The following is a 27,431-nucleotide window of genomic DNA, read 5'->3' on the forward strand; positions in this document are numbered from 1 at the left end:
CGTTTTACGAGTGTTATATACCAAAATGATCGCAATTTAGTGTAAATTACAACGAAAAAAAAGTAACTTGTTACCTTTAACCGTTTTGCGCACAGCGCGATTTGAATACAATTATATACGAAATTTCGTTTTTGCGCTATCATATATCGCATTATTTATATATGATAATGATAATTTTTTTTTCATTTCTGATGTTGCATACTAAACTTCAGGCAATGACAAAAAAGGAGCCAAAAATGAACTCTTGAAAACTAAGCGCGCTGTGATTTTTTGAAAAAAATATTTTTTCCGCTTCCGTGCTCACTCCGAAACCCCTCCGGCACACGGGAGACAACTTTTTTTTTTTACCGCTCCGGCATAAGAGGGTTAAGGTTATGGTGTTGTTGTTACATGCATTGTAAGCTGTTATCCTTGGTACTTGCCATCCCACACTTTTTTGAGTCTGTATTATGTCATTTTGGTACTTATGTGATAACCATATATATTAAAATGACAAATTTTTTATCAATTTGCATTTTTCATAGCTAACAAACCTGAGATCTTAACAATAGGAAAATCTTCTAGTGCCACCTGGAAACCAGTTAAAAAAACAATCAAAGATTGTAGTGAAAGGAATCTGTGGGATCTGGCAACTCATGCGTATACAAGGTGAAAGCTTATCACCAACCTGGCTTGGAACCTCGTGACGCATCAGTCTTTCTTCCAACCCAGGATATGAGACAGGTGGCTAGAGGGTGGGTTAGTTATCATTAAGACCTCAGGTTTGGTAGACTATGAAAATAAAAAACAAATTGATTAAAAAAATTTGTCATTTGTTCATACGCGGAACAAACCTTTGGTCTTAACAATAGGATAGACTTATACTTGGAGGGAGGTACAAGTACCCTGAACGGCTGGGGGTTCAGCCCAGCTGACTACCCTTCCTAGAAAATCAAGTTCTCAAGCAGGGGGTCTAAGCCCGTGAGAGAATAGATAAGCAAGTATGTAAAAACTCAGCCTGCTGGGATTAAACACTAAGAGCCTTTTCCAGATTCATTGCATTCATGGAACGAAACACGTCTATGGCCGTGTTCACCTTCGACCTCTAAATCAGAGCCTTCTCTCCATGCAACGAACTTGAACAGGCTTAGTAGATGAACGAACCGGCCTGAGACTCTGATGCAAGGGAAGATTGACATGGGCTGGGAACGCATCCACGTACTTGAAGGGGAGAGTCACGTCTGTGCTGGAAAGATGGAGAAACACCTCTCTCACTCACAGAAGAGGCCACAAAGTCTGGAATCCTCCAAAGTCCGACTCGAGAACAAGGGGGAGAAGGAGGAGAGGGAGATGCGTTGACAACAGACTGCGATGACATCATGGACAAGGCTAGGAGTGACGTCACAGCAACAGGCGGAGGAAGAGACATCACTGGATCTGACATCACAGGCAGAGAAGTGCTGAGAGTTACATTACAGCATTTGTACTGGTAGCCTGAGTCAAAGGCCTCCCTGACAGTGAAAAGGTCTTCTATTGTCTCCTACAGCAACCTGGGGGCCTCCCCAGGACACATACACATGAAGAATAGTGAAGAGTTTACCAGGAAAATCCATTGCTGAAGGAAGCAAGAGAGAGACTTCCCCTCACTTGAACGCAGTGCCAAACAAAACTATGTTGTCTTAAGAAGCCATGATCATAGGCCCATCTGTGATGTCACACAGCAGACTACTCTTACAGAAGGAGACAATATCCACACATCAGAAGAATGTCCTTAAAGTTAGTATCCCGCATGACAATGCAGTATCGTCAGCTAGCAAAGAAGGGACTCCAATTATAGCAAGTAACACACTGCCACAGGACTGACTGGGTTTCAACTCTCTTCACCAGCACCAATGAGCAATACCAAAATAGGGAAGTGCCATCTTTGTCAGAGGGAATTGAAGCAGAGGGGCTCCCAAGTTCTGAGCGGAACGCCTTTGTTGCCAGACTTCAAGGCGAGAAGCAGGGCTGACAACTGAAGAGCCTGTAAAGAAACAAATAACATGCTTTCTCCCTCAGGAAAAAAAATATCATCTATCCTGTGAGCAAAAAGAATCATATTCATCTGTAAGGATAAAGGAAAGGGAGTAAGCCGAATGACTCACGTCCCTCCCCCACCAAAATGGCGGGAAAGAGAAAAGATGGCAATCAAGACTGGTCCTGCAAGCAGACAGGACCAATGCCATTGGAGATTGTCCGCCATTAAGATTCATGTTGAAGTGTAGGAAAACTCCTATGCTAGGAAGCCCAATCCTAACATAAAAACCTTGTCTGCAACTTAACCCCAAATGTCTCAGACATCCAGAAACACACAAAATCTGAAAGACAAACATTACCACGTTCCTAGAAAATGTGTAACTAGTATAAGTAAAATCAAAGATAATAAACAATGTCATAATACAAATGTTTTCTTTTTTCAAAATATCTTCAGTATGTCTAAAGACAAAATAAAGCTGGCCCCCTCTCTACCTGAAAGGGCAATATCCCCTTGGGAGATGGACCAGCATCACAAATAAAACAACTGATAACAAAGCAGAAAAAGCATGAAGCACATCAACTGTAATTTGCACCAGTCCCCAAGGAACGAGAACACGGGAATCCTTGCAGGCTATCTAAAAACATTGATGCTCACGGGACTTTGCTGCTGGCTCGTAGATAATGTGTATGTATTGTAATAGGAGAGAAAAGTATATTTCTCACTTCCACCTAAAAAAAAGTCATAGTGTCATTTTGCGACAATTATTCGCTCAATGCCACTCACAGGCCAGTACATACGGTGAACAAATGTGTAAAATAGCCCACCTAAAATATTTTGTTTTGCAATAATACTTCAGGACATGTTTATTTAGACATTAAAGACTTCAAATCCACCAATACTAAAAATCGGTAATTGCTTGAAAATCGGCCGACGCCCACCCCTTAACAATTTTAACTTAATCTAGTGGTATGAAAAATCCCACACAGTCTGTCGTAGTGACGTCATCACTTGCGAATCATGTTCCTATACCCTGTCCTCAATGCACAGCTGCTAATCTGATGACGAGTTAGTGACAATAAATAACAACTCTCTCCAAGAAGGCCAATATGATGAAATGTATTTTATAGTCTTACTTATCGTTAAAATTCACAAGTTGAATTATAGTTATTTTGATAATGTATATTTTTGCATTTTATGGAATGTTTTTGTTGACAATAAAATATCTTAGTGAACAAATGGTCTTAATTATCCCACTATCTTATTATATCTTGTATTTACTGAACAGTATAGTAATAGTATAAATAATAAACTATAATGAATAAATAGTAACTTTAATGAAAAAAAACCATGGTAAAATGAAAAAAAAAATATTTTTGCTGCGGAAGGGGTTTTTGATTATGCTCCTGAGACCATAGTTCCAAAATCCAAAAAAATCCAAAAACTGAAACACATCTGGCCCCAAGAATTTTGGATAAAAGATTGTCAACCATACAAATAAATAAATATTATATATATATATATATATATATATATATATATATATATATATATATTTCTTATTTCCATTTTAACCCTTAAACGCCGAAGCGGTAAAATAAAAAATTGTCTCCCGTGTGCCGGATGGTGTTTCTGATTGCACGGAAGCGGAAAAATTTTTTTTTTCAAAAATCACAGCACACTTAGTTTTCAAGATAAGAGTTCCTTTTTGGCTCCTTTTTTTTGTCATTGGCTGAAGTTTAGTATGCAACCATCAGAAATGAAAAAAATTATCACTATCATATATAAATAATGCGATATATGATAGTGCAAAAACGAAATTTCATATATAATTGTATTCAAATCACGCTGTGCGCAAAAAGGTTGAAGGTAACAAGTTACATATTTTTTGTAATGTACACTAAATTGCGACCATTTTGGTATATAAACACATTGTAAAACGATAAAAGCAACACAGAGAAAACATTATCACAAAATAATGCATGAATTCATAACGCGCGGACGTAAACAAATATTTTTTTTTCAAAAATTCACCATAAATCTAAATATGTCCTAAAGACTTCCAATTTCATTCAAAATGAAGAAAAATGATTGAATATTACTATACTGTAAGATTATTAGCTTACAATTGCAGTTTTCGACCATATCTGACGAGTTAAAGTTGACCAAATGTCAAATTTTTTTATAATTTTTTTTATATGCAATTATTTTGGAAATTAGAAAAGCTACAACCTTCAAATATTTTTCATTTTATTCTACATGAAATTGCGCACATTTTCATATATAAAACTCTATGAAATGCCTAATATTGAAACGGAGCAAATATTCCGAGAATGGGACGTACACATTTCGGAGATTTGTGGCAGAGAATCCGCGCAGTGGAGGGAAGGAAAGTTTTTTTTTTTTAAATTCACCATAAATCTAAATATTGTGCTAGAGACTTCGAATTTGCTTCAAGATGAATATAAATGGCTGAATATTACTAGAATGTAAGATTTTTAGCTTACAATTGCGTTTTTCGACCATTTCGGTAGAGTTAAAGTTGACCAAACATGGTTTTTTTTTTTTCTATTTATCGTGATTTATATGCAAATATTTCAAAAATGAGAAAGCTACAACCTTCAATTATTTTTGTTGCATTCTACATGAAATTGCGCACATTTTCATATGTAAAACTTTATGTAACGGAATAATTTAACCCTTAAACGCCGAAGCGGTAAAAAAAAAAGTCTCCCGTGTGCCGGAGACGTTTCAGAGTGAGTGCGGAAGCGGAAAAAATATTTTTTCCAAAAAATCACAGCGCGCTTAGTTTTTCAAGATTAAGAATTAATTTTTGGCTCCTTTTTTTATCATTGCCTGAAGTTTAGTATGCAACCATCAGAAATGAAAAAATTATTATTATCATATATAAATAATGCGATATATGATAGCGCAAAAACTAAATTTCATATATAATTGTATTTAAATCGCGCTGTGCGCAAAACGGTTAAAGGTAACAAGTTATTTTTTTTTTTCGTTGTAATGTACACTAAATTGCGATCATTTTGGTGGTATAACACATTGTAAAACGATAAAAGCAACAACAGAGAAAATATTATCACAAAATAATGCATGAATTCGTAACGCGCGGACGTAAACAAATATTTTTTTCAAAAATTCACCATAAATCTAAATATTGTCCTAGAGACTTCCAATTTCTTTCAAAATGAAGACAAATGATTGAATATTACTATACTGTAAGAATATTAGCTTACAAATGCAGTTTTCGACCATATCTGACGAGTTAAAGTTGACCAAATGTCGAATTTTTTTATATATATTTTTTTTTATATGCAATTATTTCGAAAATAAGAAAAGCTACAACTTTTAAATATTTTTCGTTTTATTACTAAATGAAATTGCGCACATTTTCATATATAAAAACTCAATGAAATGCCTAATATGAAATGGAGATTTGTGGCGGAGAATCCGCGCGCGGAGGGAAGGAAAGTTTTTTTTTTAAATTCACCATAAATTTAAATATTGTGCTAGAGACTTCAAATTTGTTTCACGATGAAGATAAATGACTGAATATTACTAGACTGTAAGAGTTTTAGCTTACAATTGCGTTTTTTGACCATTTCGGTAGAGTCAAATTTGACCGAACATGGTTTTTTTTTCTATTTATCGTTGATTTATATGCAAATATTTCAAAAAATGAGAAAAGCTACAACCTTCAACTATTTATTGTTGTATTATACATGAAATTGCGCACATTTTCATATATAAAACTTTATGTAACGGCTAATTTAAAATGGTGCAAACATTACCACAATCGCACGTATGATTTTTTCGGAAGAGTTACCGCGCGGACGTAAAGAAAATGTTATTTTTTCATAAATTCACCATAAATCGAAATATTGTGCTAGAGACTTCCAATTTGTTGCAAAATTAAGGTAAATGCTTGAATATTACTAGAATATAAACGTTTAAGCTTACCAATTGCGTTTTTCGACCATTTCGGTAGAGTCAAAGTTGACCAAAGGTTGAAAATTTGTCACTTATCATTTTTATATGATATAATGTTAAGACCTCAGGCTTGTAGCTATGAAAAATACAAATTGTCTTAGAAAATTTGTCATTTGTTCATACAAGAAGAAACCTACGATCTTAACAATAGGACCATGCCCAGGTAGAGAATCCTTTGACTGGGTACGAGGTTCGACTTTTCCTGGTTGACTAATATGCCCAGTTCCAGACAGAACCGAAGTAGATGATTCCTGTCCTGCAGCAGCTTTTCCCTGGAAACTGCCAAGACCAACCAATCATCGAGGTACCTCAGCAAACGGATCCCGAGCATGGGCCCAACTTAACATGAGAGAGAAGACCTTGTGAACACTTGTGTAGGCTCCTCTAAACATAGGACTTTGAACTCGAAGACCTTGTCCCCAAGAGAGAAGCGAAAGAACTTCCTGGACGTCGGATGAACAGGGATTTGGAAGTATGCATCCCTTAAGTCTATCGACAGCATGAAGTCACCTTCCCTCACGGCTGCCAATACCAAACACGGGTCTCCATCTTAACTGTGTCTTCCCGATGAAGTGATTCAAGGTGGATAAGTCAATCGCAGGTCTCCATCCTTGGGCACCAAGAAGATGTGACTGTAAAATCCCGAAGATGGACGCACCACTTCTTCTATCGCATCCTTGTCCAGCATCTTCTGCACTTCCTCCCAAAGAGCAAGAACTTCAGAGAATCTGGAGGATATGCCTTCCTTAGCTGCGGCTTGTTCGACAGAGGAGGAGAGAAGTCGAATGGCAGTAAGTACCCCATCCGAAGGACATCTACCACCCACTTCTCCGCCCCATAACTCTGCCACTTAGCCCAATGGCCTGCCAGGCAACCCCCCCCCCCCCCCCACCCGTGGCGCAGGAGAGGGAGAGGTGCCTAACCTACCAACAGCCCCCTTTACCTCTGCCCCTTGGGCCCTTTCTTGGCTTAAAGGAATGAGAGTGGAAGGGACGTTGATCCTCTGACCTAGAATACGACGATCTTCTTGACTGTTGCTGGACAGGGGGAGGAGGAGGAGCTGGACGTCTCTGAGGATGAGACTCCGACTTAGACATGGCCTGGTGCACCAGTCTGTCTTTAGTGTCAGCCCGGCACCAGTCTATCGCATTCTCAAGCTCAGTCCTAGGAAATAAATATTGGGACTCCGACAGATCTCCTTTCCTCAATGCCAGCAAGGACTCCGTGTCAACTGATCTCTCCATCCTAGACAAAGCCGCGTTTCTTCTAATCAAAGAAGGTAGCCCATAAATTAACACTGAGGTGAGCCATATACGAAAACGCCTTGCCTCCGGACTGCAACAGACTGGCAAGCGAGGATGCACTCACCAACCCTTCTGGGGACCTGTCAGAAGCTATCTTGGCAATGACCACAGACCAGAAGTCCAGCAAGGAAACCGTCTGCAACATAGAGGCTGCCGTAAATTCCAATGCTGAGGCATCTTGCGGGGACAAGGACGGAGCTACCGACCTCACCTGCTCCAAAGTCAATCCAGGATTCAGGCGAATGACGTCTGGGTTAAGATGGTGCAACATAAAAAATGCAGAGTTCGTAGCATAGTACTTCCTATGTCTTGTGAGAGGCGGGGGTAGTAGCTTGGCAGAGCCCCCTAGAGCGAAGCGAACCGTCCCAGTCCGAAACAGAGGCGTTAACCTTATGCAAGACCGACTGGATGTGCCCCTACAAGGGAAGCTGAAGAAATGATTTGGGATCCTGCGTAGCTCCACCAAAGCTTCCAAGCAAGAAAGCGTGTAAGACAACCGAGCCCGAGTCCTACTTTCCAAATTGTTAAACCTATGAATGAGATCAACAACTTCCGAAAAGGAAGACAAAAACTCTTGCGTGTCTCCCTCCTCCTTCTCCGGCAATGGAGACAGACAACGAGAAGGATGTGTAAGCTCCTCTAAGGCACCTTCCCCATTAAAATTAACAGAAGGATCAGCAGTCAACAGCCCAAAACACCAACTAACCTTGTCTGGGCTGGGTCCAGTGTCGGCTCCCAAGACAAACCTACTATAACACTAGGAACATCACTACGTACTCCTCCAACAGATGGACTTATTAACATGTACATGAATGGTCACAGGCATGACAGATGTACGAACGTGAGTTGGAGAGCAATCCCGAACACTCAAGATCGAAGGAGAATCCCCCAGAGCCGAACTCTTGGAAGCACCAGTGAGAGGGGCAGGCAAAACACTCCTGGTGCACCAACTCCGCACTCACCATCTTCAACCTCTTGACAGGTGCCTTGAGATCCTTATGGCAATGAATAGGCCCTGGAGAAGAAGGAGCACTTGCATCAGTGGCACGGACAGGGGAAGTTGCAACACGCTTGCGATGTGCACGGACGGGGAAGGTTGCAACACACCTGCTATTTGATGCAGAGGGACGAAGCACCCAGTGCAGATTGCACAAGGGAAAGTATACTAACACTCTCCAAAGCATCAACATTCTTGACAACACGTCCTCGTTGTTCCTCATTTGTAGGCAAAGAAAGAGCAAAGTCCTTAGCCTTCCAACGCTTGATATGCCGACGTGGCGTAGAGGGGGAAGAGGGAGAGGAAGACAGCACTGGTTTCTTATGTGATCTCTTCGCAGGAGGCGGGGACGAAGCTACACGTTTCCTTCCAGTCCTCCCAACCGACAAGGCAGCCAACTTATCATCCAAAACAGAGTCCAACCTCTTAAGCACTGCCTGGCATATAACCTCAGACTGATCTGCAAGAGAAGGCTCCAATGACATGGAAGGGAGATGTAGTGAACTGGGCGGCAGAGATGATGTCACGGCTGAGAAAGGCAGTGCAGAGGAGACTACTGGGAGTGACGTCATCGATGGGAGTGACGTCACAAGTGATGATGACGTCACAGCTTCCCCTCAGTGTGAAGGGGAATCAGATGCCACTGATGGAGGAATACACAAAAACGGATCCCGTGACGTCATCAATGGGGCTGATGCCATGGCTTCCACCCTCGACTCAAAGAAGCGGCAAGTCTCTGGCGGAGCAATAAATGATGCTGACCTCGGCTACCCACGAAGACAACGCCGGGGGGAGGGGGGATGGCCTAGCTATAAAACGACTTCCACTGCTCTTTAGGCCATGCCCGCATTCCGTACAAGGATTTGTTATAGTACAAAAATTAAAATGGCACCTGCTACATGTGATGTGGGTCACCGCTGAAGCCAAAAAACGAGAACACGGAAAACCTGGAATTCCGGGGCACACACGTTGGCGAGGCTGAGAAGGAGCAGAAGAAGCCATAATATCAGCCAAACACACACACACACACACACTAAACACAAGCAAAACGGGCGGGCAATGAATTGGGTAAAGGCCAAGAGAGGTTAACCACGACTCTTGCATGTGTTGCCAGATATCACAAGATTCCTTGCTTTCATCTGTTTTTTTAACTGGATTCAGCTAGGTGCTAGAAGTTATCCTATTGTTAAGACCAAAGGTTTGTTCGCATATGAACAAAATAAGGTGCAGGCAGTCCCCGACTTACGACAGGTTCGGCTTATGACGTTCCGAGATTACAATGCTTTTCAATTATATTATTCAGAAATTATTTCCAGGCTCACAACACGTTCCACGGTTACGGCACTTATGATGCCGGTCTGGCAGATAAAATATGACTCAAAAAATGGAAAATAATCAATATTTGAAGATTTGAAGGTTTTTTTTTATGAAAATGCAATAAAAATGCAGTTTACATAGTTTTTAATACACCCAAAGCATTAAAAGTAAGGTTTTCTTAGGATTTTTGATGATTTTCCGGCTTGGGACAATTTTCAGCTTTGACACATTTCAAGAATGGAACCCCCGTCATAAGCCTGTAAATACTCACTACTATTATTGGCTGTAAATACATCACTACTTTATTGGCTGCCTGTAAATACATCACTACTTTATTGCTGTAGGACCCACTGTCTAAGTTGATATGATCAAGAATATCCTCAGTAATTTATCTAACAGTAGTTCACTAGCAGGCAAACTATCTGCAGGCATAACGTCTGGTAGGCATAATGTCCAGTAGGCAAACTTGACTGTTTAGGCCACATTATCCGTAAGCAAACTTTCAGTAGGTAAACTGTCCCCTAAGCAAAATGTCCCTAGACAAACTGTCTGGGTAGCCTCCCAAACAGTATAGTATTCTGCTTCTCTTGATGGGAATCTTGGCTTTGTAGCTTTCGGCTTTTCCAACTAAGGTTGCAGCTTGGTTTGTAATAATAATAATAATAATAATAATAATAATACAGCACAAACTTTATTACCTTTAACTTGTTTGATGAATGCCTTCAACAATGGTGTCCAACTGGCGCAAGTATCATCCATGTTTGCAGAGCTGCCAAGAGCACTGTAGAGGGAATATAAAACATTACTGCAACTACAAACAAATTTATTCACTGAAAGTTTTTATAACAAAAGTTTGTTTCATGCAAACCAGGAAAATCATTTTTATATATCTTATATTTGTGTCCATAATTTTCACAAGGTTCTACTATGTCTAAATCACTTTTGAAATACTTAGATCTATGGGACTGGGTGGAAGCCACTGTCTATATTATTAATATGTTTGTACGCTTAAGACTTGTTCTGTCTTATATACAAACAGTTTGTTCCATCACACCCCGTTTAATCGTAGATGTCAAAATTGCTATTTAGGAAGGAAGCAGATGTGCTGAATGGCCCAGGGTCTGCAAATGCTTGTAGGATCTAGGACAGAACTCAGGAACTAAACTGAATGAAAAAACCAAGGTTCGGGTAGCTCATGTTTGTTTGTCATAGGGTTAAATTCCATGGCATGTAAAGTAAGGTGTTTGTATTGAGTAAGCTGTATTGCCCCTACAAGGTGATACTTCCAAAGATTTACTACTATTTATCTCCACTAGATCTCTCCTAACCTCTTAAGATGTCAAATTCTATGTTGGTTTCCTGGTTAACATCCTCCAATCTGTATTCATTCTCTCATTCAGTTTCAAAGTCCTGCCTAAATTGTTCCATTATTTTTATTCAAAACCAAGTTCCTGTATTTAAAGTTACATGAAATAGAAAATTTTGTAAAAATAAAATATCTACATAAAGCACAATTAATTGAGTGGGTGATGCAAACACTGTGGAAAAGAAATAGGCAAAAGTTTTAAATTATTCATAGATTTAAAAATATTCTTAACCTTTGTCACATTTGGATAAATTTTTCTAGAGATGGATTTCATATATGAGACTGTTTATAGCATACGAATAATAACTTTCTTTCCTATTTTGTAGCTAAGGTGACAAAAATATTCACCCTCAAGGCAATTACTACTCCTTACACACAAATATTCTGTGTATGTGAATGACAAAGTTGTACTTACGCAGCCATATTTATCCAGAATGGAGTTCAATAAAGAGAGCTCCTTCTCCATATATGTGCGCACATCAGCAAGAGTGTTGTACATGTTGTAAAACTGCTGAGTTTCTCGATGAGTTGCTGAAACTACAATGGATAACATAGTACTCATTTTGTCAAATTTAGCCTTAAAACGGTATAACAAAAATTGTGAAAATATGAAAAGATATTTCAAATCAAGACAAACTTATTTCCTACACTGCTAATAACAAGTCTTGAGACCTCTGGGAGTTCTGTTACATTTTATATTTTCTCCAAAAGCTCACATTAGCTGTTAATGCTGAAATTATTTGTTTTACTTAGCATATCAGTTACTACAAAAGAACTTGTTAAAAGTGCCAGTTATTTTAGTTATTATCAGATATGTCAAACAAGACTATATCTATGTATTTCTGGGCTCAGCCGTGTCGCTCCGTGAAATGGTTCCTTTGATACTCATTTCTAAGGTATAAAATATTGCTATATATACCAGAGAAAAAAGATAAACGATAGTGCCAGAATATCCTGGCTTGCTAACCTTTTAATTAAAGGTGTCGGTAAAGTAAAAGAACGAGTGGATACCACTACCAGAGGTCCCTTGCCATTTAGTCTCCTCCTCCGCCAAAAATCCCTCACCTACAGAGGAGCCGAACTAAGGCCCCGCTACCCGCTACTACTACGGTCAGCGTCTTTGTCTACATTCCTTTCGATAGCATTGTCGGCGCCACACGCGTTTTTGTTCTGTGCTGTGTTCATGCTAGGAATTTTATCCTTTATTTCCAATTGATCGCCTCATCCATATGAGGCACAGATCTCTTCCCCAACCCCATTGTGACTGAGGTTTTATATGAGGCCTACAAAGTAAATCAGAGCTTGAAGGTCCGGTGGGGTCTCGTTCCAAAAAGGAACCCGAATCCACTGGATCCAATCCTAAATCGAAAAAGAGGCCTAGGAAGTTCCAAGCCCTTCCAGGCCCCTCAGCAAGCTCTAGTACAAGCAGTCCAGGTACCTCAAGTACCACAGCAGGCTGCGTCAAAAACACAACCGCAACAGCAGTTTGTTCTTCTGACGCAGCCATCGCAACAGCCCCAGCCGTCAACCTCCTTTGCTGTCTCGCCGGCCTATAACGCGGCTTTTGAGGCCCAGTCCTTTCAGCCGTTCAATAGGTTCGCCAGAGGTAGCCGGGCCAGAGGTTCCTTCCGTCAGAGAGGAGCCGGAAGGGCCGCCAGCAGGGGCAGAGGTTTCCGAGGAGCACGTGGTGGACGTCCATCAGCAAACCAGTGAGAGTCCCAAGGTAGGAGGGAGGCTGTACCTCTTCCGTCACCGGTGGGGGTTCAGCAATTGGGCTCAGAGCATTGTGACCAAAGGTCTGGGGTGGAGTTGGCTTCAAGGTCCTCCTCCATCCAACAGCTTCTATCAAAGACCAACAGCAGAATTGGTAGAGTATACCCAGGATCTTCTTCAAAAAGGTGTAGTATCAAGGGTCAGGAACTTAAAGTTTCAAGGGCGCTTGTTCAGCGTGCCAAAGAAAGGCTCAGAAAAGCGAAGGATAATCCTAGACTTGTCCCATCTAAACTCATTCATTCTCTGCGACAAGTTCAGGATGCTGACCGTTTCGCAGGTACGGACCTTACTTCCCCGTGGGGCCGTCACAACCTCTATAGATCTTACAGATGCCAACTATCATGTTCCAATAGCCAGACACTTCCGCCCCTTTCTAGGCTTCAAACTAGGAAGGCAAGCTTACTCCTTCAAAGTGATGCCATTCGGGCTCAACATTGCTCCCAGAATTTTCACAAAATTGGCGGAATCAGTCGTCCAAGAATTGAGGACACAAGGAATAATGTTAGTAGCCTATCTAGACGATTGGCTCATATGGGCAACAAATCCCAAGGAATGTCAAAAAGCGACGGTCAAGGTAATCAAGTTCCTGGAACACTTAGGGTTCCAAATAAACAGGACCAAGTCCAGGCTAACACCGGAATCACGCTTCCAGTGGTTAGGCCTACATTGGGACTTGGGATCTCACACTCTATCAATCCCGCCGTTGAAAAGAAAAGAAATAGCCAAGTCCACAAGGCAATTTCTCAAGAACGCTCAGACATCTCGGAGGAACCAAGAGAGGATCTTGGGTTCACTCCAATTTGTTTCAGTCACAGACATTCTTTTTGAAAGCCAGGCTGAAGGACATAAACTGCGTCTGGCATTCAAAAGCAAACCGCAGATCTTGGGACAAACTAGCCTCCATCCTGGCGATCCTAAGGAAACGTCTCCACCCATGGACAGACGTCAAGAACCTGTCAAGAGCAGTACCCCTCCAGTTTCCCCCACCATCACTAGTGATCCACACAGACGCTTCACTAAGCGGATGGGGCGGGTACTCACAGTACAAAAAGGTCCAGGGAACCTGGTCCCTACCATTTCGCCAGCTACATATCAATGTACTGGAAGCCATGGCAGTGTTTCTCACTCTGAAAAGGCTTCGACCGTCCAAGAAGGTTCACGTCAAGCTAGTACTAGACAGTGCAGTGGTAGTCCACTGCATAAACAGAGGCGGATCCAAATCAAGTCACCTGCGGACAGGAACAAATGGCACCTTTCAGCCACCCACCTAGCGGGCGTAAGGAACGTGGTAGCAGATGCCCTATCACGCTCCGCCCCGCTGGAATCGGAGTGGACCCTAGACAAGGAGTCATTCAAATGGATCTGTCAAAAGGTTCCGGGGCTCCAGGTGGATCTCTTTGCCACGGAGTCAAATCACAAACTCCCTTGCTACGTGGCCCCCAACCTGGACCCTCTGGCCTACAACACAGACGCTTTGGCTAGATCTAGATTGGAATGTGTGGAAGAAGATTTATCTGTTTCCTCCAGTAAATCTTCTCTCCTTAAAGTACTGGACAAAAAACTCAGGACGTTCAAAGGACACGTTGCTTTAGTAGCTCCCAATTGGCCCAAAAGCAATTGGTTTCCCCTACTCCTGGAATTGGGAATCCGGCCTCGACAGATTCCCAATCCCAAACTGACTCAGTTAGTAGAAACGCGGACTGTGTCCGCTTCCTCAAGAATTCATAAAGCCCTAACTTTATGGACTTCATGAAGTTTGTGGCACAAAGGATGCTAACATCGATCCCCAGAACATCAGATTCTTAGAATCCGACAAAAGGGAATCCACATTGCATCAGTATGACTCAGCCATTAAGAAACTGGCCTTGTTCCTGAAGGGCTCAAACGCACAAACCATGACCACGAATTTGGCCATAACCTTCTTCAGGACATTATTCAAGAAAGGTCTAGCAGCAAGCACAATCACTACTACCAAATCTGCTCTTAAGAAGATCTTCCAATTTGGTTTCAGTATAGATCTAACAGACTCATACTTTTCTTCTATTCCAAAGGCTTGCGCTAGACTCGCCCCTGAGAGACCCAGGTCAGTCTCATGTTTTTAAATGATGTCCTCAAATTGGCCTCGGAAATTGATAATGACTCTTGTTTGAGTATATAACTCTTTTGAGGAAAACATTATTCTTAATAAGCTTGGCCTCAAGAGCTAGAATTTCAGAACTGTCGGCTCTTTCGAGGGAAGCAGGTCACACTGAATTCCTTCCCTCAGGAGAGCTTCTCCCTTTCCCCAGATCGTCAATTTTAGCCAAAAATGAAGACCCACAAGAAAGGTGGGCCCCATGGAAAATTAAACCACTTCCACAGGACCAGTCACTATTTCCAGTCAATTCCCTGAAAGCATACTTAAGCAGGACTACCCTGATATCCTCAGGTCCATTATTCATTAGGGAAAAAGGTGGTACGATTTCCTTAAAAGGAATTAGGCAACAAATTTTGTATTTCATAAAACAGGCCAATCCAGAGTCTTTCCCACGGGGTCATGATGTTAGGGCAGTTGCCACCTCCATCAATTACTTTTCAACAGATGACTTTGATGATCTCAAGAAATACACAGGCTGGAAATCTCCGACAGTATTTAAACGCCACTATTTGAAGTCTTTAGAAGCCCTTAAATTCTCTGCAGTGGCAGCCGGAAACACAGTTTCACCTGACACTGCATGATATGTAATTACTTAGCCTATATCTCTGAGGCTCTTTCTTCTGCCTGCCTCACTAGCCCCCTTGCTTAACTCGGTCGTCTCTGTATAACTTTGCCTTGGATGTAGTTATGTATATACTGAATATTGTCACTTTGTGTTTGGGCTTAGTTCCCTTGTCTATTTAGTGATTAATTACCGTTTCTGTTGTTATAGTTATATGTCCTTTTATGATTAAGTTACTTTAAGGTTTATTAAAACGCAATGTTACTGTGTATACTTATCACTTTATTGTAAGTTTAAGCTTTATATTATAGCAATTAACCTTACTTGTGTTTTAATTTACCTAATATTGTTGTTTTTCTCCACTTCCTTTCCAAGCTTGAAGGAGCCAATTCTCTGGCACTATTTCACGGAGCGACACAGGCTGAGCCCAGAAAAGGGATTTTGACGGAGGAAAAATCGATTTCTGGGCAATGACCTGTGTCGCCCAGTGAAATCCCACCCTTCCTTTTTGCATTCCACACCCTGTTTGGCCCAAGCTAGGGTGCTATCTTCAGGAATGACGACAAAGACGCTGACCGTAGTAGTAGGCGGTAGCGGGGCCTTAGTTCAGCTCCTCTGTAGGTGAGGGATTTTGGCGGAGGAGGAGACTAAATGGCAAGGGACCTCTGGTAGTGGTATCCACTCGCTCTTTTACTATACCGACACCTTTAATTAAAAGGTGAGCGAGCCAAGATATTCTGGCACTATCATTTCTCTTTTTTCTCTGGTATATATAGCAATATTTATAACTTAGAAATGAGTACCAAAGAAACCATTTCACTGGGCGACACAGGTAATTGCTCAGAAATAGATTTTTCCTCCGTCAAAATCCCTTTTTTTACATTTTTTTCATATTTTGATGATGTCTCACATAATTCTAAATTTACATAAAGTTTCAATCATTGCAACTCAAATTGTTCCTGTTATTCTTGGGACATTAAACTTCATAAAAGCAAAAAATTTTAATTTTGCAAACTGATCTTGTAATATACATATATCAAAATGCAAGCACTCAAGATTTCTGGTAACATATCTCTCACCCTGAGTTCTATTAGTACACCTAAGTCAAAAGACATTTATCTATCCATATATTAAACTATCAATCTTACACAATATTTTTAAAATCTATGACGACTGTTTTCAGAATAACTTCAGTACAGTAGACCCCCTCTTTTTTACAAGGAAAACAAAATCCCATCTAAAAACCCTTAAAATTGCCAAATATCCTGTACCCCTAAAACTTATAACCGCCTATTTTAACAGTTGCAACCTTGCCACTTGCCTAATTTAATAGTTCAAACAAAAATATACCTTAAACTATCATACTGCAACAGTATTGTTTCAAACAAAAATACAACCCAAACCATCATCCCAAAACACCCAAAGCTATCTTACATTACCCTCCTACAAATGTTACTCCTAAGTATATACATGTGCACTACTAAAATGGTTATAACTGCCCGTTTTAACAGTTCATCACCCAACTTGACAGTTCAAACAAAAATAAATGTACCTCAAACTATCATCCCATAATACCACAATATCATTTCAAACTCCCATTACCACATTATATACATTTCAAACTCACCTTACCACATTACATACCCGGCTACAACTGTTACTCTTCAGTATCCCCTATACTAATTCAGACATTTTCTTTTGCCTAATGTAACTTGCACATCGTCTACAATACTGCGCATAATGTACATACATTTCATTGATTTTTGCTGTGTTGTAAGATGTTTTTGAAATTATATTTATTGTACAGTACATATTTTAGGATAATACAACATACTGTATTAATCATATCTAAAATATGTGGGTAGTTAAGAACGACGGGTAATGTTCCTCCAAACAGAATGTTAGGTTTATTACATCATGTTAGTATTTTTGTGATTATGTACAAATAGAACATTTATGATAAAAATGATTTAGTACAGTAGGTTCTTGGTTTATGTTGTGCTTGACCTAGTTGTTGTGTGGTTAGTCCTCACCACCACCCATGAATTATTAAAAAAAAACTATCTCTCTCTCCTTCTCTTTCTCTCTCTCTCTCGTCTCTCTCCTCTCTCTCTCTCTCTCATTGTATGTAAACATATCCTTGAATTATAAAACACAGCAAAATATCAATATACGTATATGACTTTTCTGGGTTCGACCTGTGTCGGCCGGTGAAATGTTCCTGTAGCACACATTTCTAGGTATAAATAGATGCTAAATATACCAGAGAAAAAAGCTAAATGGAATGCTGAAGTTACTACCTCCAGCTTGCTCACCCATAAAGGGTGTCATTATAGCACAAGGGCGAGTGGAAGCCACTACCACAGATATTCTGCCAATTAGAAATCTCCTCTCAAAACCCGTCTCTAGATAGGTGCCGTTACAGCGTCTGCCTTCTGCTCGCTACTACTACAACATCTGCCCGAAAGTACATTCCTGAATTTAGCACGTTTAGTGTTCGCCACGATTTGTGTTTTTTTTCGCTGTCCCCAGGAAGTGTTTTGTGAAGAAGCATGTCTCAAGAGCTCCAAGCTTCTTCATCTACGTTGAGTATTCCATTTATCATTTTTGAATCTCGTGAGGGCACGATGCATTCAATTTTGGTTCCCATTATTCAATTCCTTTTGTTCTCATGAACCAGGTACGACGCCTTCTCGATCCCCTTTTGGGTGCAATGACTCGCGGCGTGCGTGATTTTCTCGTTTTTTATCTCGTATGTATTTTGTCCACCGTTAGCACATTCAACTATTTGGGCTACTGTTTCGTATTCTTTTTCATTATTCTTGCTCCTGTCGATTTCTGGAGCCTTATTTTTACGAGTTTTGTCCTTACGTCTTTTGCCTATTTTAGGGCCCATCTTGCTCCTGACGTATTCTGAGGCCTTCCTTTTATGCTTATCTTACGTTTTTAGCCTTTTAGGGCACCTTTTTGTTATCCTCAGCCCCTCAGGAGCGTGTTGGCTCACCTTCGTACGTACAGTTATATGCTTCATACATTATGCGCGAGTATTGTGTTTTTTGGCTTTCTAGGCTAGCCTAGCAGTACGCCAGTCATTGTTGGGAGAGGAAGATTCCTCTCTCTCTCGCGGTACTCATGCACGTACAGTACCCATCAAAAACAACTGTCATGGTTAGCGATTTCATAAGAAAAAAACATGTTGCGTAAAAGAAAATATTAATTAAAATCAATGGTTAGTAAAAAAAAAAAAAAAAATAGGTTAAGACTCACCAACTCCTAGCCTAATATTTGATAGGCATTCCCCGACGTCTGCGAACTTCCTTAAGCCTGTTGGGGACAGAATCTGCAAGTTTTTGCAGGAGCTTCTCGTCGAGGTTGTCCCATATACACTTCAACTCTGTCTCTAACTTTTTCAATTGTTGTCGTGTCAACGTCCTGTAATTTTCTTTTCATAATCGCCCAAAGATTTTCAATGGGCGAAATATCTGGGTGGGAACTTACCTGGCCAGTCTTGTATGAAATCAATTCCACAGTCCTTGAACCAAATAATATTTTTGTTTCGGTGAAAAATACTTGTTTTACTGCGCTCAAAAGATTCCTCCAAATTCTCGTTCAACAAAGTGTAATACGAGTCCTTATTAACAGTATTGTTATGAGGTAATATCACCAAATTACCTTTACCACCATAACCAAAACAACCCCATACTATTACATACAACGGGAATTTCACACACGTGGCAAGGTACTTGGGGTCCAGCGGGTCTGATGTCGACTTTCGCCACACACTCTTTCCCTTATTGTCAGAAACAAAAAAACTTGCTTTGTCACTCCATAGCACTTGACGCCATTTTGCCAGAGCAACCCAGTCTTTGTACGAACGTGCAAAATTCAGTCGAGTCTCCTTTTGTTTGGTGGTTATTAGCGGCTTTTTACACGCCTTCACTTTTGAATATTTCAAGTCCTTGCTCAAGCGCCGCTGTATGGTCCTAACAGAAGCTCCTGCCACTATATCTGGATTTGCAACCTTAAGTTCTCTGGCAGTAAGGGTCGGATTGACTTCAATATCCCTGCCCAGCACTCTCAAACCCCTGTTACTGATAATACGTGGCCTCCCAGAACTTGTAGAAGCGCGAGGTACTTCCTTGTCTCCATTATCGTGGTATTTTTCAAAATGTGCTGCACAGTTCGCCGGTTTACACCAATTTTCTTACTAATTTCGCCAGTTTTATAACCTTCACTGTGTAACTGTACAACTAGTACACGATTTTCAAATGAGGTATACCCCGTAGACATAGTACATTAGCGTACACACACACTTTCACAAAAAAAGTTCTGGAAGCGTGTTCCAAAAAATCAGGCAGGTCACGATCAATGTCTACTGTTCATAAATCACTTAAGAACACTGACCAATAATTTTTCGGTTACTTTTTCCCTTTTTACGCTGTGAGTGAGACAAGTGACTCAGTTATGTCGCCAATTAGTCAATTTCTCCCAGCCAATTTTTTCCCATAGTTATGGGGGTCGCCTTATTCGCGGCAAAAAAACTGTCGCGTTTCAAAACACGACGAATATTTTGATGCGCATTGTATATTTCTAGAGTAGTTTTCTATTATAGGCAGTAATACACTTGATTATATGCACTTTGTGATAAACTATTCAAATAATTGTTTTCTTGATGAGTTGGGAAGTTCTCGCAATGTCCTTCCTGGCCTATCCGACCAGACCTAGGCTAGGTTTTGGATGTAGGCCAGGCGGTCTTGTATATCCCTGTGGCCCCTTTTACCGCCACCTGACCAGGCAGATGTTTGCTTGGAGGGTGGTCTAGGACAGAGAGTCTCTCTTGTCATGCTTGTAGGGCCTAGACCTATCGTACCTGACCAGATCAGATTATTCGATTTTGGAGAGTTGAGTTAGGTTCTATCCATCCTCTTCATGACATCCTTTTTGGAGCCATACTAGCCTACCTGACCGGATCTGTACCGATCTCGGAGGGTTAGACTGGGATCTTAGCTGGGTGCGTCCCTCACCCCCTTCCCCCCCTCCTTTTCGCAGTTATTCCAGTAATTCCTCATCAATTATTTTATATATTGTATTGTTGAGTGTAGCCTGGGCCATTGCCCCCTTTTAGGGTGTCAGTTGGCCTACCGTCTTCTGCCCCTTTAGTGGTAGGCTAGTTTATGGCTCCTGAGAGGTGGGTTGGTCACCAATCGGTTGCTGTGGCCAGGCGATCACAACTTGTCCACTCTCCTTCAGACACCTCCCCCCCCAACCCCTGTCCCGGACTCGTTCTGGCGCTGCCTAGTTAGCTCGCTGCCCCAGTAATCCTACCGATGAACGACAGCTAGAGCGTAGAGCTTAATCCAGGGGATTATTCAGAGAGATTGGGTGATTAGTAGATTATGTAATCTTTATTGGTATGTCTCCGGGTCTATCTGTCCTCTGGCGAAGTGGGGTCTACCATCACACCCTCCCCAGTAGGCTATATGCCGGACTGTACATATCACTGTTCCGCCGCTCTGTTTTCCGTACTCCTCTATGTTATCGCTGCTTCCCCACTCTAGTGGGGGTGGAACTGGGCTTAGAGCTGGCGATTCTAATTGACTTGGAATTGCTTCTCTTCTCTGGTGCGATCAGACTCAGGCCTAGGTTTTACCTATTTTCCCTGTTCTGCTCGTATCAGCCCAAACCCTGCCAGTTTTAGCTATTGTGATAACGAGATTATGGATTCCGGAGTAGGCGGAGACATTCAGAGATTAATGTTAAGAAATTATTTTATTTAGTCTCTGTTGGTATGTCTCCGGGCCTGTATTTATTCCGGCGAAGTGTGGTCTACCATCACGCGCTCCAGAAAGTATACACCAGAGTTTTACGTACCATTGTTCCCGCCACTCTGTTTTTCCTTTATCTTCTATGCTGTCGCTGCTCCCCACTCCGGTGGGGGCGGAACTGGGCTCAGAGAAACGCGCCATACAATTGGTTAGGTTTCACTACTCTACTCCCGGTGCGATCCGGACTCAGGCTTAGGTTTTGCCTTATTCCCCTGTTTTCTGCTTGTATTAGTTAGGCCCTCTCCGCTTGTTGTAGCTTTGACGATCCCTAGTATGGATTCCGGAGCAGGCGGAGACATCCAGTTTATTAATAACAAGTAAGTTGAAAATTATACTTGATATTGCCTTTAGCTGGTTAAGTATCTATTGAAGTGTACTCACACCGCCTGAATTAACTCTGGCAGTGTTATCGTCAGATACACTGCCAACATCGAGGAGGGCCAACATCGAGGAGGTCTTGAGCGCCAAATTAAAACCTGTAAGAAAAAACCAAATTAGGTTCCCCATTGTCGGGGAATTTTCCCCAACCTAAATGTGTAACAGAAAATTCAGAGTAACAATGAGGCGAGTATGCTACCTACTGACTCATCTGTTACGATCTTAACTAGTCATAACACACCGTACAGGCTGCCGGGGTGCCAGACCACGCGTCCCTCCAAGTGGTATGGTGCAGTTGGCATGAGGCCGGCAGACCTCATGCCCATACATCTTGTACAGAACGGCCGGACAACCCGACTCCTGGCATCAGACCATCTGGAAGTTGAAAAGATAAATGAGTGTGTCAACAAGTTGACACCCCACAAAGGTTGCTACACCATGTTTGTAGCGCCAAATGACGTTTCGACTCCTTGCACGTCAACAAAGATTGCAGAATTGACACTGCAAGCCGGAATGGAGGAAAAGCCTATGCCTCGGCTAAAAGAGACGGAGGCTACCTCTTTGCTCTTCTCCGGAGACCTAGAGTGTTGGGCTGGGGCTCCGGCAACGTTCAGGTAGGCAAACTCGACCTGGAGTGTGCCTCCCACACAATTCAGTGAACGTTTGCCTAGAATTCCGGACCCTATGGTCAAGGCGGAATTCGAAGCAAGATGCAGGCTGAGTAGGTCAATTAACTCAGTCACCCCACTGCAGAGTTGACGACTACAGTCTTTGCAGATGAGCTCTGTTCCGAGTCCTGACAAAGTACTATTACAGGTTTTCAATCGTACCTGTAAGATTTATAGTGGCTAGACGAGCCTGCAGGAAGCATGTCTTTTGCTAATGCTTCCATCAAGCATGAGCCGAACAGGCTCAAAAAGGCGTCAATCTGGGGTACCAACCTCTTTCCAGAGGACATGGTTTACAGCGTCCTCAGCCAGGCGGCTAGAGCTAACCAGAACCTTCGTGTCCGTTGGGGATTTCCCTTCAAAAGGAAATTTGAGACCCCCGACCCACAATCCAAAGGTAGGAAGAGGCCTAGGAAGTTCCAGCCTTTCCAGTCCTCTCAGCCTCAGACAGTAATGCAAGCAGTTCCTGTCTCCCAGATCAACAAGCCTTTGACATCCAAGTCACAGCCACAACAACAGTTTTGTTTTTTCGAGTCAACCGACTCAACAGCCTTCGAGTTGCGGCCGCCCTTGTAACTTCTCCAGCTTTCAACGCCTCCTTTGAATCACAAGGGGCGTTTCGAGGCTTCAATAGGCACGCAAGGAGTAGCGCCAGAGGTGACTTCCGACAGAGAGCTGGCTCTAGAGGCAGAGGCTTCAGAGGAGGCAGAGGAAGTAAGACCTCAACCAGTCAGTGAGACTCTGCAGGTGGGCGGGAGACGTTTCTCTCCCGGGACCATTGGACCAGTGGGTCTGGGGTGGAAATGGAAGAAAGGGCCTCTTCCACCAGTCAGTTTTCACCAGATTCCAACGACAGACCTGCTAGACTATGCCAAAGATCTTCTTCAAAAGAAGGCAATAAAGAAAGTCAGTCGCCTGAAATTTCAAGGACGTCTGTTCAGTGTACCGAAGAAGGACTTGGACAAACGAAGAGTGATTCTGGACCTGTCCCGTCTCAACTCTTACATTCAATGCGACAAGTTCCACATGCTGACCGTCTCGCAGGGGTGCGGACCTTACTTCCCCGTGGGTCATCACCACCTCTATCGATCTTACAGACGCTTACTATCATGTACGATAGCAAGAAACTTCTCTCCATACCTAGGCTTCAAACTAGGAAAACAAGCTTACTCATTCAGAGTCATGCCATTCGGGAATCAACATAGCGCCCAGAATATTCACCAAACTAGGAGAGACAGTAGTTCAAGAACTAAGAGCTCAAGGGGTAATGTTAGTAGCTTACCCGGACAACTTGCAAAGCAGCAGCCAAAGTAATAGAATTCCTAGAACACCTGGGTTTCCAGATAAACAAGGAAAGTCCCGTCTCATTCCGGCATCTCGCTTTCAATGGTTGGGAATTCAATGGGACCTAACCACACACAAGCTATCTCTCCCGCCAAAAAAGCGCAGAGAGATAGCGAAAGCTACGAGACAATTCCTCAAGAAGAAACGGGCTTCTCGTCGTACCCAAGAGAGAATTCTAGGTTCTCTTCAGTTTGCCTCAATAACAGATGTTCTGTTGAAAGCCAGACTGAAGGATATCAATTGGGTCTGGCGGAAAAGAGCCAACAACAAGTTCAGAGACAAAATCTCCTTGATTCCGCCGATATTAAAGAAAAGACTCCGTCCATGGACAGAAGTCCGGAGTCTCTCCAAATCAGTACCACTACAATTTCCCCCGCCGTCTGTGATAGTCCACACAGACGCCTCTCTGAGCGGTTGGGGGGGGGCTACTCCCAGTACAAGAAGGTTCAAGGAACGTGGTCGAAAACATTCCGCCAGTTCCACATCAACGTCCTAAAGGCGAAAAATTTTAAGGCCATTTTTCTGACCTTAAAACAACTAGCTCCAGTCAAGAACATTCATGTAAAACTAGTCTCGGACACCGCAGTGATAGTTCATTGCATAAACAGAGGGGGCTCCAAGTCGAGCAAAATAAATCATGTAAAGATTGCGATATTTTCGTTAGCAACGAAAAATCATTGGCACCTGTCAGCTACTCATCTGGCAGGAGTACGGAATGTCATTGCAGACTCTCTATCCAGAACTTGGACACAAAATCATTCCATTGGATATTTGCCAACAAATCCTGGGCCTTCAGGTAGACCTGTTTGCCATGGAATCCAATCACAAACTTCTGTGTTATGTGGCTCCCAATCTGGATCCTCTAGCTCACGCCACAGATGCGATGTCCATAGACTGGAACAATTGGCAGAAGATTTACCTATTTCCGCCATAAACCTCTTAATGAAAGTTCTGCACAAACTCAGATCTTTCACAGGACAGGTAGCATTGGTAGCACCCAACTGGCCCAAGAGCAATTGGTTTCCTCTTCTACTAGAGTTGAATCTCCACCCCAGACGGATTCCCAACCCAAAACTGACTCCAATAGTACAAACTCGGACTATTAGCTTCCTCAAGAATTCTGAAAGCCCTAACTTTATGGACTTCATGAAGTTTGCGGCACAGAAGGATGCTAGTATTGACCCACTAAACATCCTGTTTGTGGAGTCAGACAAAAGAGAATCAACACTCAGGCAGTAGGATTCAGCAGTAAGGAAGTTGGCCATCTTTCTAAAAGAATCAGATGTCCAGAAGATGACTACGAATCTGGCAATTCCAATTTCATTCTTAGAACTCTGTTCGAAAAAGGCCTAGCCTCTAGTACCATTACTATGACTAAATCTGCCTTAAGGAAGATATTTCAGTTTGGCTTTAATATTGATTTGACAGATTCGTACTTCTCGTCTATCCCTCGAGCATGTGCTCGTCTGAGACTGGTGGACCGCCCTCACACGGTCCTTCCTGGTTTTTTTGTAAACGATGTACTCAAGTTGGCTTCAGATACTGATAATGAATCATGCTCATATATAACCCTTCTCAGGAAAACATTATTTTTAATGAGTCTGGCCTCGGGCGCCAGAATATCTGAACTGTCGGCTCTCTAGAGAACCAAATCATATTGATTTCCTCCCGTCAGGAGAAGTTCTGCTCTCCCCAGATCGGAAATTCCTAGCAAAGAATGAAGACCCACAAAACAGGTGGTCTCCATGGAAGATTGTACCTCTCCCACAGGACCCATCATTGTGTCCTATCGTTACATTAAAATCTTATCTGGGCAGAACTTCTGAAAGGTCTTCAGGTCCTCTTTTTGGATTAGAGAAAAAGGCGAACCATCTCCTTGAAGGGAATCAGACAACCATTTCTTTATTTTATAAAACAAGCTAATCCCGGATTCAGTCCCTCGTGCCCATGATATCCGGGCAGTGGCTACCTCAGTTAACTTATTTTCATAATATGAACTTCGAGGATCTTAAAAAATATACGGGTTGGAAATCCCCGACCAGTTTATTTTAAATGCCACTATCTGAAGAATTTAGAGGCCCTTAAATATTCGGCAGTGGCTGCAGGGAGCATTGTCTCCCCTGATATGGCCTAGTTTTATAACTATTTTTGTATTCTATTATTTTGCTATTAATTTTTCGTTTTGATACTCACTCTCACCTACCTGCCTCGCTTGTAATCCCTGCCTGTCTGCCTTATGTCCGGTCTGGATTGCTCATCAACCCACTCCTGGACATGTACATAGTTCAATTAATATTTGTTTTTGTATTCCTTACCTGTTGTTTTTCCCAGGATAGTATGGATTTGGTCATATTTGATCCCCTTTTTACCATTTGTAACTTGCTATTCTTACATTGGTTATTAAAACATAATTTTAAGAACATTTTTAATTTTCCTTATATATCTATAAAATTTTGTGATTTACCAAGCTTGTATGGCCAATTCTCTGATACTACTTCACCAGCCGCACAGGTCGAACCCAGAAAAGGGATTTTGACGAGGAAAAATCTATTTCTGGGGGAAGACCTGTGTCGCCCGGTGAACCCATCCCTCTCTTCTCCTGGTCCCCCGGCCGCCTTTAGCCGGCCCAAGCTTGGGGTTGCGTATTTCAGGAATGAGATTTCGGGTGCAGATTGTGTAGTTAGTAGTGAGTGGAAGGTACATGTTGTAACGGCATCTATCTAGAGAGGGGTTTTGAGAGGAGACTTCTAATTGGCAGAATATCTGTGGTAGTGGCTTCCACTCGCCCTTGTGCTATACCGACACCCTTTATGGGTGAGCGAGCTGGAGGTAGTAACTTCAGCATTCCATTTAGCTTTTTTCTCTGGTATATTTATTGCATCTATTTATACCTAGAAATGTGTGCTACAGAAACATTTCACCGGGCCGACACAGGTCTTCCCCAAGAAATAGATTTTTCCTTCGTCAAAATCCCTTTTTTATAATAAAATAACATTTTATAAACAGGTTTACCATGGTTCCAGCTTATGATTTTCCTAGGTTACAGTGATTTTCAAATATATTCATCAGAAATTCTCCCCAAGATTATGACAGTTCGGGGTTAACACGCATATGATGCTGACCCGACGGAGGAAATATGACTCCAAAAAGGCAAAATAAATATTTGAGGGATTTTTTTAAGAAAAACATGATAAAAATGCAGTTTACAGGCAGTCCCATGGGTTACATCGGGTTCAGGTTCGTCATTACGAACTTTAATCGCTTGCTTCATGGTAGTGTTAACTACAATTTTTGCAGAGCCACAAGTGGATTTACAGCTCCATTACCTGCTTTGCAGCACCATAACCCATGCTTACAGTGCTTACAGCACTGTGAAAGCATTGCAAGTGTCTATTTATTCCCATCATAATTATGATGATTCGGTTAAAGGTGATTTTTGGCTTACAGTGCCCTGCCGAGAACAGAACCCCCGCCGTAACCAGTGGACTGTCTGCACATACTTTTCAAATTCACCACCCAAAGCATCAAAAGTAAGGTTTTCTTATGATTTTCGATGATGTTTTGGTTTATTGTAATAAGATGAGGTTTTTGGCTTATGAGGCGGCACAAAAACGGAACTCCAATTGTAAACTGGGGGAACTGCCTGTATAGTTACCAAGTAATTGTTATTTATTAAGTTTCTAAGTTCTACTTTGTGGCAGCTCTTTTTTAAAAATTTTAATTTTTATATTTGCGCTAATGCTCTTTTGTTTTGGGTGT

At 41.9% G+C, this 27,431-nt stretch overlaps 1 protein-coding gene across 1 annotated transcript in view; it reads right to left on the bottom strand.

Annotated features, from left to right (window-relative positions):
- Positions 1–27,431, bottom strand: part of LOC135219607 (coiled-coil domain-containing protein 93-like) — a gene marked incomplete in the record, with an annotated part of 427,141 nt that overhangs the window by 72,731 nt on the left and 326,979 nt on the right. Inside the window, 1 exon segment of the mRNA XM_064256502.1 lies at positions 11,411–11,522. Within this exon segment, the coding sequence (XP_064112572.1) occupies positions 11,411–11,522 (112 nt within the window).

Source organism: Macrobrachium nipponense, chromosome 1 (assembly GCF_015104395.2).
Source record: "Macrobrachium nipponense isolate FS-2020 chromosome 1, ASM1510439v2, whole genome shotgun sequence".
In the NCBI taxonomy this organism is placed as follows: domain Eukaryota; kingdom Metazoa; phylum Arthropoda; class Malacostraca; order Decapoda; family Palaemonidae; genus Macrobrachium; species Macrobrachium nipponense.